Raw genomic sequence first — 19,488 nt, 5'->3', positions numbered from 1 at the left:
ACTGCCCCATCACAGCAACCCAAACTGGATTTCAGGCCACATCCACATTTTGGGGGGTTAATTTTGTTGTTGTTGTTTAGATTGTTAGTAAACTGTGCTGCTCCCAGAAAACGCCTGTGCAGCTAACTGATCCCCAAAGTTGCTACACTTGCCCATCTCTGTCCTACATATTCTTAGAATACAATCTTACTCCCCAGAAGGACGCGTAGGATACTGCAGACCTCACTTTCCTTGGTCAAAGAGGAAGACTTCGCCCTTGGGAAGCAACATCCGCTGAAGATGGCAGGTCAGGGTATGTGTGTCAGGTTTGGATCCAACAGATCCAAAGCTGCCTCATACCCTAGACATGTGCCCAGAATGGGCGAGGGGAAACAACTCCAATTGTAGGGGTGGTGTACTTATTTCCTTCCTTTGGAACCACTGTAACAAATAGTGGGCAGGGGAGAAAAACAGACAGGGAAAGATGGAAGGAAGAAATGAACAACCACCCACCCACCCACCCACACACACACACACACACACACTCTACCCTGTGAGTACAATACAGCTTGGAGTGATTCCTCCTCTATCGATTATCTTCCCTCCTTCTCATGGGAATCACATAGTAAAGTAATTTTTTTAAAGTAGTGTAGGACCCATGTTGGGAGAAAGGCAGGACAGATATGAAATGAATTTTGAAGTGGAATAAGGAAGCGTGCCTCCAGTGTTAGTTCAGAATTTGAGAAATACTATAGGAGAGATTTATGTCCGTGCCCAAGACCGAACTGCAGACCATTAGGCAGAAACAGGACAAGAATGCATAGATATACTGATATTAAATTAATAAACATAAATAAAAATTCAAAACATGTTAGAAAAGGGAAGAGGGGTTTGCCTGGGGTTTAGCAGGGCAAAGTCTGCCATCTCATGTAATGGGAAGCTAAGGCTGGGATCCATCTCATCCTTGTCAGATTTGGCAGCACATCAGTGAAGGAGGTCTCAGCAGCAACTTATCACAATAGTAGTTGTGTTTAAGCTGAAGAAGACTTGAGATGCCATGAGTCCACAAGAAGGAACAGAAGAGAACAGAGAGTAACCTCAAATACCACAAACATTCCTAAATTTCTATTTTTCTTGCTCCAACAGAGCGCCTCCTCCTGAGGCACCTCCTCCACCACCTTCTGAAGAGGCGCCCCTTGTTAAAAAGGCCAGTTCAAAGAAACTGTAAGTAACTGGAATGTCACATAAGCCTAATAAGTGAAACAGCTTAGCAGCTCCATCAACAGGGCATCTGACTTTACTTGGCATAGTAATTATATATTTATTTTTATACCAATCTGTTGCAAATGTATCTGTACCTCAGCATAATTATTTTCAGGTTGCCCTTTAATAAGAAGATGATATCTACAAGTGAAATCTGCAACAGAATGTTGCAGTTCGGAATACAGCTGTTCTGACTTCCAGCTTCTCTAGTCCATTTCCTTCTCTTTTCTTTCCCAGTGTTCCATCTCATGCTCAACTTTCAGTCCCCATTGGGCTGTTTTGGGATCCCCCACTTCCCTGCAGGGAGGAGTGCAAAGGTGGTATTTGGGTATTATGTGCAAACACACACACATATGTATATACATCCATGTGTAGTGGCCCAGCCCCACATCATAAGCAGCCCTTAGGGCCCCAAAGATGGTACATCCCTATCTTAACCACTGCTTCTATGTACAGGGAGGTTCCATGGAATTATAGCCACTGACAGGCATCTCCTCCATGGATCTGATCCAATGCCTTTAAAAACTCATTCAAACAGTTTCCTGTCATCACAACTTTGGGCAACATATTCCAAGAGCTCTCTGTTGTGTGATGAAGAAGTATGTTCCTTTGTCTGTCCTGAATCTATACATGTGGTGAATATTTGATCAATGTGTTCTACAGAACTGGACCTGTACGTTCCTTGTGTGTAAAGGAAGAATACCATGTGTGTATATGTTTACTGTTACTGTGCATTGTGGGTGATGGCACAAGGTTAAAGTTGGTTTCCTGGTCTCTTCGGTGTTCCCCATTCAGCTCTAAAGTTTTCCTGCTTTTGCAGTCCAAAATCAGTTGTCCAGGAGAGAACCTTCTTTGGGGCTCTCTGTAGCTAAAATACTAACGGGAATAACATTGACATATTAGCCAAAAGCCAATTGCTACTGTAATTCCAACAAAAAGAGACTAATGAAATCAACAACATTTGCATAAGTATTGACATCATTTAGCAATTGATTCAGTAGGGTTTACTCTGTCTGAGAGTAACAATGGGATTTAGGCCTGACTACTCCTGGAGTCCATTCACATTACAGAATTCTAGCACTGTTTTTCCACTTCAACTGCCATGGTTCCATCCCATGGAATCCTGGGATTATCATTCTAAGGAAGAACATTTAGAATTCTCAATTAGAGAGCTCTGGTGCCTAACCAAACTAAAAAACCCTGGACTAATAATTGTCATTATCTCTATAACAAATGGGTTACAGACAAGGTGAATTTCCCACTTGGTGACTTAAAATAAGCATGCATGAAAACAGAGCATGAAGCAGACATAAGGATAGCATATCTTATATTGTACATGTCCTGGTCTTTTGTGTGGGTGTCATCTGGGTGTGAGTCAAAGCTTATTTTAGGGAGCATTTACCAAGATCCTTGTTCACTATCTGTGACACAAGTTGCAGGAATGATGAATGTGCAGATCCCTCACCCTCAGTTCTGCTGGCCAGGGATGATGTGAGTTTTAGTCTAGCGACATATGAGAGCTCACAAGATCCCCATCCCTGAGATGAGGAGCTGAGATGAATGTCAGTGAGCTGTGTTGGTTAGACAGCTGGACAAAGACTTGTGAGAGAACCAGCTCCTAGCCCCCACTGAACCATGAAATTCACTTGGGCCAATTACATGCACTCTCAGTCTGTCCCATCTCATAGCCTTGTTGTTCTGAAGATAAAGTGGGGAGGAGGAGAAACAAGTGTGCTGCTTTCAGTTCATTAGAGAAATAGTGGGATAAAAATACAGTCATCCCTCCACATTCATTGGGGTTAGGGGCACAGAATCCCCGTGAATGTTTTTAACTGAAAACACTTCTCTAGAAATCTTTAGGTCCGCCAGTGCAACTCTGTAGTCATTTGTCAGATACTGACCTTAGAATTGCTCTGGATGAACTACAAATGCCTAGTGGAGTGTTCTCTCTAGGAATCTCTAGGCCTTCCAGTGTGACTTTTGGTTAAAGTTGACTGTAGAGTTACACTGGAGGACCTAGATATTTCTAGAGAGAATATATTACAGTCAGCTCTTCTTATACACGGATTTTTTTATACATGGATTCGAGCATCCACGGTTTGAAAATGTTCCGAGAAAGTATAAATTTCAAATATCAAACCTTGATTTTCCATTTTTTTATAAGGAACACCATTTTGCTATGTCATTATATTGAATGGGACTTGAGCATCCACGGATTTTGTTATACACAGGGCATCTTGGAACCAAACCCCAGCGTATAACAAGGGTCCACTGTAATAAAATCCGTGAATAATCAAATCCGCAAAAATGAAAGCCACAAATGTGGAGGGATGAGTGTACAGCAAATGAAGTAGGAACCAGCTTTATAATGAATGCTTCCATGAAGTGTCTGATGAAACACATTGTCTGGAGTAGAAGTGTCCTAAAGCCTGGTTAGGACTCTTGGGCTTAAGTATCTTTCAACAGTGGGAGCAAACCGCCTAATTCGGGAAGGGTGTGTTGTGGAAAACATTGCTAAATTCATTCTTTTCAACCTTTGTCAGGGCTCCAGAAGCACCTCCTACCTCTGAAGAAGCCCCTACTGAAGGCTCAGCTCCGAAGGCAAAGTGAGTAACTGTAGTAAAACTGGAGCTGATTCTCCTTTTCCTTAACCTAGCCATATAGCAACTGATCTGTAAAGCAACCTCCCACAGAGCAGGTGAAATGTTTTCTGAAAAAACAAGACCTTGATTTACAATTAACACCAATTAACTGCAAATTAACTCCACCATATGTCCTCTCTGCCCTTCTGCTGCACACACAGGATTTTCAGTAGTGTAGCTGTGTTCATCTGTAGTATTAAAAACAATGAAAACCCTTATGGCATCTTAAAAACTAACTGATCTGTAGGGGATGTTGAGAGCTGCAGTCCCACATCAGGAGAGAAAATGAGAGTTACAATAACTAACTGTTCTTTTCAAGACACCCCAAATCATGACATTTGCCAGGTTGTGGCCAAATGAAAAGTAATCTTTTCCCAACAACAACAATAATAGTAATAACAACAACTACTACTACCACTATTAAAATAACAGCCTTTATATATAATGCCCTCTTCACCGCAGGGCAGAACATCAGACATGTGTAATCAAGAGCGAAACAATAAAAGTCAACACTATAATATACTAAAAACAAAATAAGCTACAGAAGTCGCTAAAGAGCTGGCAAAAGAAAAACAGAGCACTGCTTGTTTTTTCATGATGGCTATAGAAAGGGAGCTGTCCTCTTGCTGTCTGCTCCTTCCCTTCTCTACCAGCTTATTACTTTCCCTGTGTGGAGTTCCCATTTGCTTATGCCTACCAAGCTAGAAATTAAATGCAAGGCTACTCTTTCTTCATCTGTAAAGACTATATTTCAGTGGAAGGGAATGGCAAACCACCTCTCAACATTCCTTGCCTAAGAAAACCCCATGAAATTCATGGGGTCAGCATAAGTTGACAGGTGACTTGAAGACATATACACACAGAAAGGTTGAGAGGGGATTCTAGTCAGGGCTGTGTATTATGATTATTATGATTATTACATTTTATTTATAAAGTGCTGTATTAGGTGAAAAGCCTTCTCATTGTTTGGAATTTCATCTCCATGAAGGGCAGACCACTGTGAAAGCTCTTAGGCTGCATTCACACTGCAGAAATAATCCAGTTTGACACCACTTTAACTGCCACGGCTCAATGCTATGGAATTCTGGGAGCTGACGTCTCTGGTGCCACAACAGACTGCAGTTCCCAAAATTCCATAGCATTGATCCATGGCAGTTAAAATGGTGTCAAACAGGATTATTTCTGCAGTGTGGATGCATCCTTAGAGAGAGGAAGTGCTATAGTGACAAAGCTGACTGTTTGAGAGGAGGAACAGACTATAGAGAAGGAGGTGGTAAGAGCAATCAGCTCAGTTGATGGGGTAAATGAAAGTGTTGAGTAGCTCTGGTGGCATGAATTCCTCTTAACTTTTGCTTTCCACTCTGTCATCAGGTCAGACGAAGAAAGTGAAGCGGGGACAGCTGAAGAAAGTGGTTCTAAAAAACCGTAAGTAACACTGAGGTCCAGACCTTCATTGTTTTTTCACTTTTATAAACACATTGGTCTAGTGGGTCTACAAAGGCCAGAATAACCTGGTATACTCCAGGAGTATTCTGCCCCTGAACTTCTCCCATAACCTGGGCACTCTGGGGCGACGCTGGGTGATTGTTCACATGGGCATTATACTGTGCCACCCACGGCTGCCACCACTGATGTGAGTCGCTCCCTCTGAGGCCAAAACTGAAGCACCCAGCATCAATCACAATCAGTTCTGACTCCAGAGGAGCTATTTGCGATGGCAGCAGAGGCACCACATTGCATAGCAGGGCATGCATGTGAACAGCCACTCAGCATGGTTATGGAGTGCTCCAGATTTTCTGGGAAGATCTGAAGCATTTTTAAATAGGATTTAAGGAAGGGTTGGCCCCGATTTGCAGTGGGACTGCCCTTCCAACATGAGGACAGTCCACAGTTGAATTGAGCATTTGGCTTTCATTGCCTGGACACAGTAACATGGGGGGGAAAGACATCTATGTGTTGTAAAGCATTTGTCACATAGTATTTAGATGTTTTAAGAATGAAATATTTATTACTAGAAAAAGAATATTAAAAAGTCAGAAGAAGGGAAAGGAATGGAAGTGTTAAGGGATGTATTATTTGAGGGAACAAGAGAGCGGGATAAATTGTTGAGAGGCAGCAGAAGGACTCACCTCTTGGGGGATTAGATGGATTTTTATCTATTTAATTCACAGATCCCCACCCATGCTTCAGTCTTTCTCAACCTGCGCCCCCCCCCCCAAATGGTTTGGACTACAATTGCCAGTATCTCCAGCTAGCATGAGCTGATATAGTTGTAGTACAACCACATTTGGAGGGACCCAGGTACATATGTGCTTTACAGTTGCTGAAATATATTTCCTTTGAAGGTGATTTTTTTTAAAAAAAATTGAGGTCTACTGGAGTTTCAGACCATTATTCTATTTTGCAGGAAAGTGGGGTGTTTTTAGAGCTGAAATATCAAATATTTCACTACAAATTTGAGCAACTTTATTCTTGCAGCATAGTCATGTGGCCCATCTCTTCCATCTACTATACTCCCTAAATATTTCAGTCCCTTCCTGTCATGTAAAGTGGCCATCTTCCTTTTCTGGAAAGGCTCCTAGAACGTTAATAGCTGTAATGACCAAAAGGAATTTAGGAAGTGTTAAATTTTGACAAGTCGTGCATTTTTAAAAAGTACCGGAGCCTTGCTAGAAAAAGAAATTGTGGCAGTTCAGCATAGGCTTTTCAGCTTTCTGGTGCTTTACAGACCCAAAATTCTTGTGATGACCACACTAGCTCAACACTAGCTCTTTTTTGGCTAGGCCTTTTGAAAGAAGCCAAGAACTGAATTGGCAACCTATAGGTGTTGGATTTCTAGTCTGCCAGAGTAATGGCAGAGAAGAAACATTTGCTAAACTTAATTATTATTTTTTCTTTACCCTGTGTCTGTTGCAGTTCGGAAGGGGAAGAGGAAGAGGAAGAGGAAGGATGACTGTTTTTCTTTTGTGAATACTGCTGTATATTATCTAGAACACTGTACAAAATTCTCTTATTCTTTATATGGGAAATTATTAAATGCATTCCTCTGATAGGCACCCTGGTCAGTGTCATCCGTACCCACAGCCAAAACACTTACACAACACTTTGAAGAGTTTAAAGCACTTTGTGTGTATTTATTTAAAATCATTATAACCAGCTTCATAGTCTCACAAGGTTCTCAAAGCAACTTGTGAAACATCCAAAAAATATAATTAGATTATAGGGTTAGGAAAAGGAATACCATGATATCCTTGCAGTGCCAGAATTATTTATGGTACTTACATTGGCTACCCAATAACATTGTTCTCTGAGTCTTAAGCATAAATAATAAAATCTAATATCAGATTCTGGTATTGCAATGAAATAACACATTGCAGCCCAATAACCATTGACAGGGAGCAAAATAAAGCTACTTTCACAGCACAAGTAATGATACATGAGAGTTATAGTTCAAAACTATAATGATACCAATCTCAAAATGAACAGAGAAATTAATATGACTTCAACTGATGCTGAAATGTATATATGTATCTATATTAGAGAGAGAGTAGATCGATAGATAGATGACAGATAGACAAACAGACAGATGGCACTAGGCAAGATTCTTTAGAGAGCATTTCACAACCAGAGAATCTCCTTGGGAGCCACACCATTTTCCTAGGAGATTTGCCTAGTCTTAGTGTATGGTCTATAATAGACTTGGGAATTTTGTATTGTGGGTTCTACATGCTATGAACAGGCAAATGGTAGGCAAAAGTGATCTTTTAAAGCTACTTGTAATGCAATATGCTTAAAGGGCACCAGACTGGAAAGGACAGTCTGTCCAAAAAACAACTATAGTCCCTGAGTGGATGACAGTGGAATAAGCAAAAGCCAATTTTCACCTCTGTGATGGGCTGCACTGGACAATTTGTAGTAGAAACTTGGCCAGAAGCTGCAAGTGGAGTTGATTTCCTGTTGCAGCTGTGAATATTTTAGTGGCATGTTGGGATGTTTCTGGGGAATTGGAGGGCGAAGTTTTTCATCTGATTTATGGCACTTGGGGCTTCCAAGAGCAGTGATTATTTAAAAAAATCCTCAGTGATTTTCCACTACAAATATTTGGGTGCATATGCAAAAGGATTTTGGGAGCCACAGAAAGAGTGGGCTGTGAGTTGTACTTTCTCCACCTTCACCATAGTCAGTAGTACAAAAAGCCACAAAGAGAGTAAAGGAGAAAATCAAGGAGTGAATCACGTTTCCCCTGTCTTTTTATTAACCAAGAAATGTATTCCCAAAGAATGACCAGGATGATTGCTATTCAAAAACCAAGCCTGTAAGTGTCATCAAAGTTCACTGAAGTAGAGGAGCCATCACTGTCCTGAGGGTCTTGCCCAGAAAAGTAATATTAGGCCATAGTACAAAACCCATCACTTCCACCAGCTTGGGCAGGAGGATTACTGGACAGTAAGGCGAGTGGCACACTATATAGCAGACTTTGCAATTGGTTCTGAGCATCTAACACAATGTGCAAACACTCAGATTACATCCCAACATGCCAACTTGGAAATGTTGATTTTTGGCGACCAGCTCCCAGTGACCATACTAGGGGTTTCTGGGAGTTTTAGCCCAAGAAATAATTTTTCGAAGCTCTGCAGCATACACACAGTCCAGCCAAGGGAAAAAAATCTACATAGTAAATTCTCTTTCCTGACCTTGCAACTGGCATCTGGTGCTACACTAAATACAGAGGAAAATGTAGCTACAGTAGATCAGTTCCTCCCAGTTTTTATGCCTATGTGTTGATGGTAAAAGTCAGCTGGCTTAAATTCTCATTTATTTTTAGATGAACTTGCAGCGGTGCCTACTGACTCACTTGTCAGTGGAACAGTGAATCCACTCTGGGCTTTGTATATCTTTAAAGAAGCTATCCAAGGTGCTCAATCTATTGGGGAGTAGACCTCACCTTGAAGACCTTTAAAACTTGGCTTAAAACCTGGCATGGGTTCATTGCATCACAAGACAGCATGAGGTTGACTTACAGTTGAGCATATCCGGTAATTAAACTAATTCAGCCACTATATATAATTGGAGTTTCTAGGCTATTTATGTTAAGTTCAAGGGGCATTTCTCCCATAATGTAATGAGAGTCTCACTCTCTGCCATTGTACTGCTTAAATTCAGCAGTAAAACACACCACTAAAATGTGCAGTAAACTACATGTTTCTCTTTACACATATTGAATTTCTGCCCACCATTGATACTCACACGAAAAGAAAACCTCAAGGGCAGGAGTAAGAATCATCTAGCCCTCCAAACATTGGTGAATTGTTATTTCAAGCCTCCCCAGTTAGCATACTTAATAACGATGGATTCTGCAAGTTACAGTCCTACATCTGGAGGGGCAAACAGTTCTCAAAATGGCTGTAAGGCATAGTACATACTGTGAATACAATTTTTAAATCCAATTAGATGGCTGAACTGGACTGAAGCCAGGGACAGGGGTAGGGAAGAAAGCAGACACTGTCTATAACCAAAAAGAAAGATAAAGCTCAATGGATGACAGATGAAATTCTACAAGCAGTCAAGGGCAGAAAAGAAAGCAAAAGCGAAAGGTGAAAGAAATAAAACCAAACCTCTGAATGCAAGTGTTTGACGACTTATATAGGGATAAGAACCACTATAATAATCAGTAAAGTGTAGTGAAATAGCAGCTAACGACAAAAAGGAAGAACAAAAGACCTCTTCAACAACATCTGAGAAATCAAAGGAAATTTGAAACCAAGAGTGGGGATGCTCTATGACCAGCAAGTGAACACATTACACAACCAAGCAGAAATAAAAAGGTGATGGAAACAATACATGGAGGAATTTACAAGGCAAATATGCGTTCTTTTTCCCTATCAAAATGAAACCAAAACAAAATACAAGAACTATAGCTATGATACTGCAGGACTAATCTTCTTGTGCTACATCTTCTCTCACATTTGCTCCTATTAGGCCTGCAATTGATTGATATTATACTTTTTTAAGTACACAACCTGCCAATCTTGTTAATTTTTTAACTGGGGCATGCAATCTGTAATCCTGCAGATGTTGCTGGACTTGAACTCCCATCAGCCCTCACCACTGGCTGCGCTTCAGGGGACAGATGATGGTTGCAGTCTAACATCACAAATCCCGCAGTTGTCCAATCCTATTCTAAAAATTACTTTTATCTGACAGTTTCTCTACGGTCCTAAACACATTGCAGAAATAATCCAGTTTGAGACCCCTTTAACTGCCCTGGCTCAATACTAGGGAATTCTGAGAACTGTAGTTTAGTGCAACATTTAGCCTTCTCTGTCAGGGAGCTCTGGTGACACAATAAACTACAATTCCCAGCACTGAGCCAGGGCAGTTAAAGCAGTCTCAAACTGGATTATTTCTGCAGTGTGTTTTGGACCTAGGATTGTGATGATGCAGGCAAAAGGATTCCATATTTCATATTTGCTTGCATCGAAGCTGCCTTCCGAAAATTAAAACTACTGGTGAAATTGTGCCCAGGGGAGCAACTAACTCAAAGACCTGGGTTCCTTGCACACTGCTACACAATCATAGCCCCATGTTTCCATTTTAACTGGCATATCGAACCCATGACAGTTAAAGTGGAATCGCAACACTGTGATTATGCACTGTGAACAGGGCTCTCGCATTCTGGACACTGTCAAAGGAGCTCTCTCAGTCTCATCCTCGGTGTTGGCCATAATTTCTTAAGCTTAACCTGCCTCTCCTTCTACACATGCTCAGGAGCGCCACTTCCTAGCTGAAGATGTAGCAAACCAGTGATGATGGAAAATAGTTCAAAGGCAGAGAAAAGAAAAGGAGGGTTCGCTATTCCCTCCTAGGCTTCACTACACAAACAGTCCAGTTTTGACATCCCTTTGGAGATCGTTGCACCACACTCTTAAAGCGTTGCACCTCCTCAATGGAAAATACAATAACATCCCAAATCCACAAAATGGGCCTACCTTCATTGGGCCAACCAAAACCTACCAAATACATGATGCATTTCGGATGGCCCAATAAAAATATACCTGTTCTGTGGATTTTGGATGTTATCATACTCTGCTGTAGTAGGGCCAATGTGACTGCTTAAATTATCTCAGTGGAACTTGGCACATTACTTGGCACTACTCTTTTATAAGTGCTGCTGTTCCACTATAACTGCTCTGGCTGCCTCCTGTTGCATTCTGGGATTTGTAGTTCAGTGAGGTCCAAGAGCGCTCTCTCTCTCTGGTTGAATATTCTCAATGCCCCAACTTAAACTGCAAAAAAAGAGGACAAGGCACTGCAAAATGTAGGATGTTCCAAAAAAAAAACAACACATAGGGCCGTGGTCCCCAAACTGTGCTCTATAGACCAGTGGTTTCCAAACTTTGGTCCTCCAGATTCTTTGACCTTCAGCTCCCAGAATTCCTGTTGGCCAAGCTGGCTGGGGTTTCTGGGAGCTGAAGTCCAAAATACCTAGAGGACAGAATTTGGAAATCACTATCCTAAAGCAATGTCTTGGCAATTGTGGAACTACATATATTTTCAGATTACAACAACTCCTGTCATTCATCCCTTTTGGTTATGCTATCTAGGGCTGCTGGGAGTTATAGGCTAGGGACAATATGCCAATGCTGCCATGGTTATCCTTCCTTGCTGTGGGATTGTGGGAATTGTAGTCCAAAACATTTGGAGGGCATCAGTTAGAGCAGTAGTCTCCAAACTGTGCCTTTTAAGAGATTTTGGACTTCAGCTCCCAGAAGCCTCAGCCATGTTGCTCATTAGCCTGGGATTCTGGGAGCTGAAGTCCAAAATCCCTTAAAGTGCATAGTTTGGGGACCATTGAAGGGCCTGACCAAATAAAAGCTAAAAACAGCCATATATACATGTAAATTCATTCTTCTTTAGTTAAAACACACACACACTGCAGAAATAATCCAGTTTGAGACCACTTCAACTGCCCTGGCTCAGTGCTAAGGAATCCTGGGAATTGTAGTTTATTGTGGCACCACAGCAATTTCTGACAGAAGGCTGAATGTCTCACAGACACTACAGTTCCCAGGATTCCCTAGCATTGAGCCAGGGCAGTTAAAGCGGTCTCAAACTGGATTATTGCTGCAGTGTGACTTGGACCTGTGTGTGGTATGAAGTTCTTATTGTGTTTCTTTCAAATGCAACAACTCAAAATACACTAAAATCTGGTCCAAGAGTGAAAAAAAGGACAAGCGTGCCTCTATTTTTTCCTAAGTTTGTGTTTAGAGCAAGCAATGGGCGGGGCAAAGGGAACGCCGATTTGATTGGTCAGACGCTGGAGTGGGGGCGGGGCTGGCTCGTTTGTTTTGTTTCCGCTCTGTGTTTCCTATTTTGTTTTCCAAGCCTGCCTTTCTTTCCATAATCCCGCCCACTCCCTCATTGACGCGCCATGATTGGCGGAGAAGCCAGGATCCAGAGATCTCATTGGCTGAGAGAATGGTCAATCAGACAAAACGTTCAAAATTCCATAGCTTGAGTTCCATTGACATCACTTAAGTTCCATTGAGATCATTTGCCCTACTACAGCAAAGTACAACAACATCCAAAATCCACAGAACATGTGGATTTGGGGTGTCATTGTACTTTCCCATTGAGGTGCCACGCTTTAATGAGAGTGTAGTGCGCGACAATCTCCACAAAGCGAGGCCCAAACTGGACTAATTGTGCAGTGAAGCCTATGAGGGGAATAAGGAATCCTCAATATCCGGGACACGGGTGGCTCTAATATCTAAAGTCTAGGTGTTATGGTATCTTGTGGCTCTGGGTGCGTGACGTCAGGGGGCGTGGTTTAGGCTCACTTCCGGGATTGTTCCACAGTCAGCTCAGTGTCTGGGTCTGGCTCCTGAGCGGGTGAGTCCCTTCTTCAGGTGTTCTTTGCCCCCTTCTAAGCCACGCCCCTTTCAGGGGATTGCAGAGATAGTGAGGGGAGGGCTGGAAAAGGGAGAGAGGCATACAGAGTCCTAAATCCTAGTTCCCATCTACCACTGAATGTAAGCAAGCTAATAGCTGTGGCATGAACAACTAGCTGAGTCCCTTGTCAGTGGAACAGTGGATCCACTCTGGGCTTTTAAAGGAGCTATTAATTATACCTTCAGATGACAGTATTATAGGCACAGCCCAAATACTGTATATTTACAAACACCTTTATATATTATTATTTCATATTATATTTTATATTTATTTATGTGTGTGTGTGTGTGTGTGTATATACAGTATATATATGTTAATTTATTTTTTAAAAGTTATATATTATAAATTTATATATTATTTTATTTTAAAAATTTATATATTTTAAATTTATATATTATTTCATGTTATTATATTTATTTATATATTATTTTATTTTTAAAATGTACATATTATAAATTTATATATTATTTCATATTATATTTTATATTTATTTATATTATATATATATTATTTTATTTTTAAAATTTATATATTATAAATTTATATATAATTTCATGTTATTATATTTATGTATTATTTATTTATATATTACTTAATTTTTAAAAAATTACATATTATAAATGTATATATTATTTCATATTATATTTTATATTTATTTATGTATTTGTATTTTATTTTATTTTTAGAAAATTATATATTATAAATGTATTATTTCATATTTTAAATTTATTGATGTATTATTTATTTGTATATTATTTTATTTTTAAAAATTAATATATTATATTTAAAATATTATAATTTATAACTTTTAATCCTGGTTTTTTAATTTTGTATTTATGTATTTCATCATCATCATCATCATCATCATCATAATTTAGTTATATCCCGCCTACTCTGACTAGGACCAAGGCGGCTTACAGTAAAACAGTCCATTACAAAAGGAAAAAGTGGAATATAAATATATTGTTATTATTATTATTATAAAATAATAATACACTAAAATCCCAAATTCTGCCCTCTTCCCCCCCCCCCCCCACCTTAAAATATTTTAATATTTTGTTTTTAAATGGCATTGTTTTATACTTGTTTGCTTCCTTGAGTTCTTATATTGGGAGACAGGCGGGATATAAGAAAATAAAAGAAAAAAAGGAAATATAAGGAAATAATAATAATAATAATAATAATAATAATAAATATGCTTAAAATGTGATGTTTTTAAAGAGAATAAAAATGTATTTATTTAAAATTTAAAATTTTATTTAAAAATAAAGTTTTTGAAAGTTGAAATTTTAATTTAAAATAATTCTAGCTAGTTAAAAAAATTAAAAGTTAAATAGATAAAGCCATGATAGTTAAATTAAGTCATGATAGTTAATTTTTTTTTAAAGTAAGACGCCATTCTCCTTTTTCCTTCTACTGAGCTTCACCTCACTCCCAACATCTCTTTTGACATCATTTATCATCATCATTTTATCATCTTTCATCGTCACCATTTTAAAGGGAAGCAGGTGAATACCACAGCATTCACACACACACACACACACCCTTTTTGGGTGTCACTTGTTGTGGTCTGCACCCGCGCACCCCCTTGTGACATCACTGTAAAAGAGGAGTATTTTGGGGAAATCAATAGGCCAGTGAGGAGAGTGGTTAAAGGGGAGTTAGTGAGGAAACCTCAGCATTGTTTAGTAAATGCTTCTTTGACACATGATGTGATACCAATGTCCTTAAAAGCGGTGCTGGTGTGCCCCCTCCTCAGGATGCTCTTTCTACACCCCTTCGCTTTTGACTATTGCTGAATCGCTAAAATCTTTTGTAGCAGGTTTGTGGGGATAAATGGTGGCTGGTTGACTTTAGATGTGTTTGAATGAATGGATTTTCTACATGAGGGATAGGCAACCTTGGTGGCTCCAGCAGCAAATTTCATTCCTTCCTGGAATCCACTGGATGCAGATTGCCTTTTGGTATGAACACTGGAAGTAAGAAAACAAATCCACTTCATTTCAAAATAGGATGCAAAGCACATCTTATTCTAAAGAAAAATGGTGCTGTAAAGGCATCATTCTTCTTTAAAACAAGGGGCATGGCTCTGTGTACCTTAGCTGCTATCGCCATAATAGCATCACATTTTGGTTATGTTGGTAGATGTACTAATAAGGAGCAGGTGTATAGCTTGGGCCAGTATGGTGTATAGTGGGTTGAGCATTGGACTATGACTTTGGAGACCAGGAAGCCATGGAAGCCCACTGGGTGACCTTAAGTCACACTTTCTCAGCCTCAGGTGATGGCAATGGCAAACCCTCTCTGAAGAAATTTGCCAAGAACTCTCTGTGATAGGTTTGCCTTAGGATTGCCATAAATCAGAAATTACTTAAAGGCACACAGCAACAAACGCCTGCTTTATTACTAGAGGTCCTGTTGGAGGGCTTCTCCAATTAAGTATTAGCCCAAGCTTTGGGAACTTTAGAGGTGATCTTGTTTGTGGACCTGTCTGTGGGTAATGACCAGGATTCTGGCCTCTGATTATTGAACTCCCTGCCTTTGAAAGCTTGTCTGATCCTTTTATTAGTTTTTAGTCTTAACTGCCCTGTGATTTTTTTTATTAAATGAAGGCTTGCTTAAAAAGTAATAATCATATATTCAAGAACAGTGTTGCAAATATTGTAGCTCTGTGGGCATCTATACTCTGTGTGTGTGTGTGTGTGTTTGTTGTGTAGGTAAAATTCCATCTAGAGTAAACTCAGGGCCAAACTAGATGTGATTCCCCCCCCCCCCCGTTACCCATTGATTTTCCTTTTACAAATAACTGGTGTGGGGTGAGGCCAAGCAGGATTGGAACTACTCACTTCCCTATGCGCATATTCTTTGTAGTGTTGGGATGGGCAGCTGTGATTGGTCTATGGGCCACTTTTCTGCCACTGTACCCTCCTCCAAGGATTACACAGACTACCAAAAAAAAACAAGAACTCAAAACTTGAAAGTTCATTTCTGTTTTCTAAAAGTAAGGTTTTTAAAAAGAAAAAACACTACATGCTGCTGGGCCCGCTATGGCCTACCTTAAAGGTGAATTGCTGCTTCTTTAGGTTTCTAGGAAACATCATTCACTTTTGCTGGGGGGTGAGTGAGAAAAAGTACAGACCAGGGAGTTTGGAAAGGTCAAGGGTGCATTGGGAGCACATTTTGTCCATTTCTTGTTGCAGTGGAAGTGACTCCACCATTGGCATCAAGGAGGCTATTCCAGTGGGACCATGGAAGGGTAAAGGCTTTAGAGCATTTCTCCAGATTCCCCCACCCAGCTATGTGTGACTGTGTGTGAAAGAAATAACATAACACAATGACAGACTGTGGCAAAATCTCATCTGGCCTGAAGACAGAGTGCCCTCCCTCCATAACTGTCATCTTTTGGCCATTGAGGGAGAGAGCAGGCCGGCCCAGCGTCATCAGGGGCTGGCCTGAAGACACAGTGTCCTTCAATTATAGATTTTTCTTGTACACCGCTATGATCTATTTGGAATAGCGGTTTATAAATAAAACATATTATTATTATTATTATTATTATTATTATTATTATTATCATTATCATTATCATTATTATTATTATTATTATTATCTCTGTCTAGGCCTTAGAAACAGAAATTCCAGGTGTTTGAGAGCCTTCATACCATGTAGCAGTGTAATGAAAGTATCCTAAGATGCTTTGAGCATCAGAGGGTCCCTAGTGGGAAAGAAACTGATGGACTCTAATACAGGAGAGCACATGTAGGCATCTGGAAGTCCAGATGCACTCTTTTAAGCAGTGCCAACAGTGAGTATGGAAACAGGAGAAAATTAGCAGTGCCAGCCATTAAAAATAACACCAAAATCCAGAGTCTGAAAAGGTTACTTTTTTGGACTATACTTATCAAAATTCCTTAGCCAGAATGGTTACGCTGGCTGGAGGATTCTGGGAGTTGTCATCCGAAACAGTAATTTTTCCAAGTGCTGTAAAATTCCTATTAGAGCATTGCCTTTTATTAGGTCATTTCAGTTCTCAAGCATGCTTCATCCACCTTTGTGGCCTGTGGACTCTGCTAAAACAGAAAGCTAAAAAATCATGCTTCCCACGCCCAGTGCCACCTGCAAGGCCCACAGAGGAACACAGGAAAACATTGTACACACTCAACGTTTTCTTGCAATAAATAAACTGCCTGTGCTGTCACCCAGCATGTCATCACAGGCATTTAGTCACGTTTTAAGAAACAGGACCTAAGACAGGCCTAGGTAGATCAAGAGACAGGATCTTGCTCTTCAGGACTGATTAATTTAAACTGGGTAGGAGTTGTGTAGTCCTTCAGGTGGAGTTGACTGCAATTCCTAGCAGTCCTATCTAGTACAATCAGGTGGTGCATGTGGGGAGTTGCAATCCAACAACATTTGGAGGGTTACATGAATACAACCTGTGAGTAAATCCAGGCTGATGGGAACCATTTGTTTGAATCATTGATCAAGCGGGAAACTTAAATTATTGATTTAATCCCAGCTTGCTTCTTAGAGCTTCTCATATATTTCTTGAAAAATAGTGCCATCAAACCACTATGGCTCACAGTTCAGTACATAATTTTGTAACATCGACAAGAGTATAGTTTGATCTAATTTGCACATCACTGTAAGGCAGAGACATCATGGATGATTAGCATACTGTATATAGGTGAATTATGTCTAAGCAGTCCTACATGCAGCAGAAATGGCTAAGCGTACCATGACACTTTTGGTCTTTGGTTTGTTTAGGATGATATGTGCATAGTGGTATAATGAAGGGTCTCAAAACCGAAGTGACAGAACCTACTGCTTCACAGAAATTATAACATTATTTGTCTGCTCCTAAGGCACCCTTAGTTCAGTGGTATTCCTTGCAGTAGCTGAGGAAAATGGATTTTTCCAGTAGTAATGAATTTTTGCCTGTATTTGCCAGAATGTAACATATTTTTCAGAGGCTTAATCTTGAATCAAGAACTGACACCTATTAGCTTCACAAAAGAACTACTCCTGGTAGAGATAAAAACTGCTAGAACTAGTTTGCTGATACAAATCAGCACTCTTGCCTACATTTTTGGACACTCCTTCAGAGCTAGACTGTTGGGACCGTCACAGTGAGCAACTGTCCTTCCAGATTTATTAGAAAAGCACTTTGCATGGACTTCTGTCAGGAAACAGTAAGTTCACAAAATTGTTGGTGTTGTATACCTTCCAATTAATTTCTGGTTTATGGCAACTCTAAGGTGAACCTATCATGAGGTTTTCTTGGCAAGATTTGTTCAGAGGAGGTTTGCCATTGCTTTCTCCTAAGTCTAAGAGTGTGTGACTTGGCCAAGATCACCCAGTGGGTTTTATGGCCGAGCTGGAATTTGAACTTCTGTCTTCAGAGTCATAGTTCAACACTCAAACCACCACACTTCACTGGCTCTCCAATACCTTTATTGATCAACCATAGTTTAGAAAATAATATCATGCAAATTTTTGAAGCCTTACAGACTTCTTCTTAGGGCAAAGATGTGAAAAACGAGAAGAAAAGTTAAAGTGTCAGACTCACATGCTTTTATTGCCCTTTGTCACTGGTCCACAAATGGCCAAGAAGGGAGGTGGCCTCTGCTTGCATTAATATCCCTCTACCATTGGGTTTAGATGACGCACACGCCGATGACGCCCCCAAACCAGCATCACACCACCCTCCTGACCAGACAGTGGGCAGTGTTGTGGCTCTCTGGCAGCATGCCGTTTATATACTGCACACCACAGGAACACCACAAAGCTGCAGCAGCAACGGAAAAGGTGTCCTTTTACCGACTGAAAAAGGAGTGGCATTTTGCCACCTCTTTTTGAGCTGGCAAATAGCTGGATTGTGGCTGCAGTGTGCGGTTGATGCAGCCCTGATCCAGCACTCAAAGGGGCGGCATCATGTCATCCCTTCAGGGCCATCTGTTTTGGCCCTTAGTGGCACAATAAAAGATGTTAGATGAGATGAGATAGATCTTACATTTTGTTGAGGATTTTTTTTTTAAAAAATCTGATTTAAAATATTGACATGAGGAATTGCATAAAATAGCTGATTTTTGTCTACTCCAGCATGAATGCTTAGGTACTGTATGTTCTTAAACAAGCTCCACTCAAAAATCTTTTCCCCTAAATTCATTTCTAATTTCAGCCCTCATTTCCCAAAGATTTGTGTGCTGTTACAACTTTTGGTGGTTGCGAGTACTATCTCCTTTTTTGTTTGTTTGTGCTCGTGAGGACTTTGAATCTGAAGCCAAGTAATGATAAGCTACCAACATGGTTTGTGTTATGACTGAATGCCTTTTTTTACTCTCTTGAGTTTCCAGCCTGTGCCTGATCATGTGAGGGAACTCTTTATAAGCTGGAAAACGATGAATTTTGGCCTTGCAAATTCCACAAACTCCAAGACTGGAAAATATGCCTTCAATATCATGAAAATTGTTGCTGTGAAGATGAGGGGTGGACAGTGGTAGGAAGTTGGCGACCTGCTTTAGCCACGTAATTGAACTTGGAGGGCCACATCCTTCTCACAAAATAAGTTTTTCCCCCAGTTACTCTGTAAGAACTTTGGGTTGCATTTTCCTGTTTTTAGAACATCCTGGGCTACTTTAAGGCTATCCTC

At 40.2% G+C, this 19,488-nt stretch overlaps 2 protein-coding genes across 2 annotated transcripts in view; both read left to right on the top strand.

Annotated features, from left to right (window-relative positions):
• Nucleotides 1-6,935, top strand: part of LOC121933637 (leucine-rich repeat-containing protein 37A-like) — a 37,973-nt gene extending 31,038 nt beyond the window's left edge. The window contains exons 15-18 of the mRNA XM_042473618.1: nucleotides 1,126-1,203; nucleotides 3,786-3,848; nucleotides 5,256-5,309; nucleotides 6,801-6,935. Of these exons, the coding sequence (XP_042329552.1) occupies nucleotides 1,126-1,203; nucleotides 3,786-3,848; nucleotides 5,256-5,309; nucleotides 6,801-6,837 (232 nt within the window). The 3' untranslated portion in view covers nucleotides 6,838-6,935. The remainder of the gene's footprint in view (nucleotides 1-1,125; nucleotides 1,204-3,785; nucleotides 3,849-5,255; nucleotides 5,310-6,800) is intronic.
• Nucleotides 6,936-12,712: 5,777 nt separating this feature from the next.
• The window catches only part of PLEKHM1 (pleckstrin homology and RUN domain containing M1), a 36,923-nt gene continuing 30,147 nt past the window's right edge, over nucleotides 12,713-19,488 (top strand). Inside the window, exon 1 of the mRNA XM_042474914.1 lies at nucleotides 12,713-12,776. The gene's annotated coding sequence lies outside the window, so the exon portion shown is untranslated. The remainder of the gene's footprint in view (nucleotides 12,777-19,488) is intronic.

This window comes from Sceloporus undulatus, chromosome 6, assembly GCF_019175285.1.
Source record: "Sceloporus undulatus isolate JIND9_A2432 ecotype Alabama chromosome 6, SceUnd_v1.1, whole genome shotgun sequence".
NCBI lineage: Eukaryota > Metazoa > Chordata > Lepidosauria > Squamata > Phrynosomatidae > Sceloporus > Sceloporus undulatus.
The sequence above is the reverse complement of the archived record's forward strand: the minus strand, read 5'-3'. Positions and strand labels throughout refer to the sequence as shown.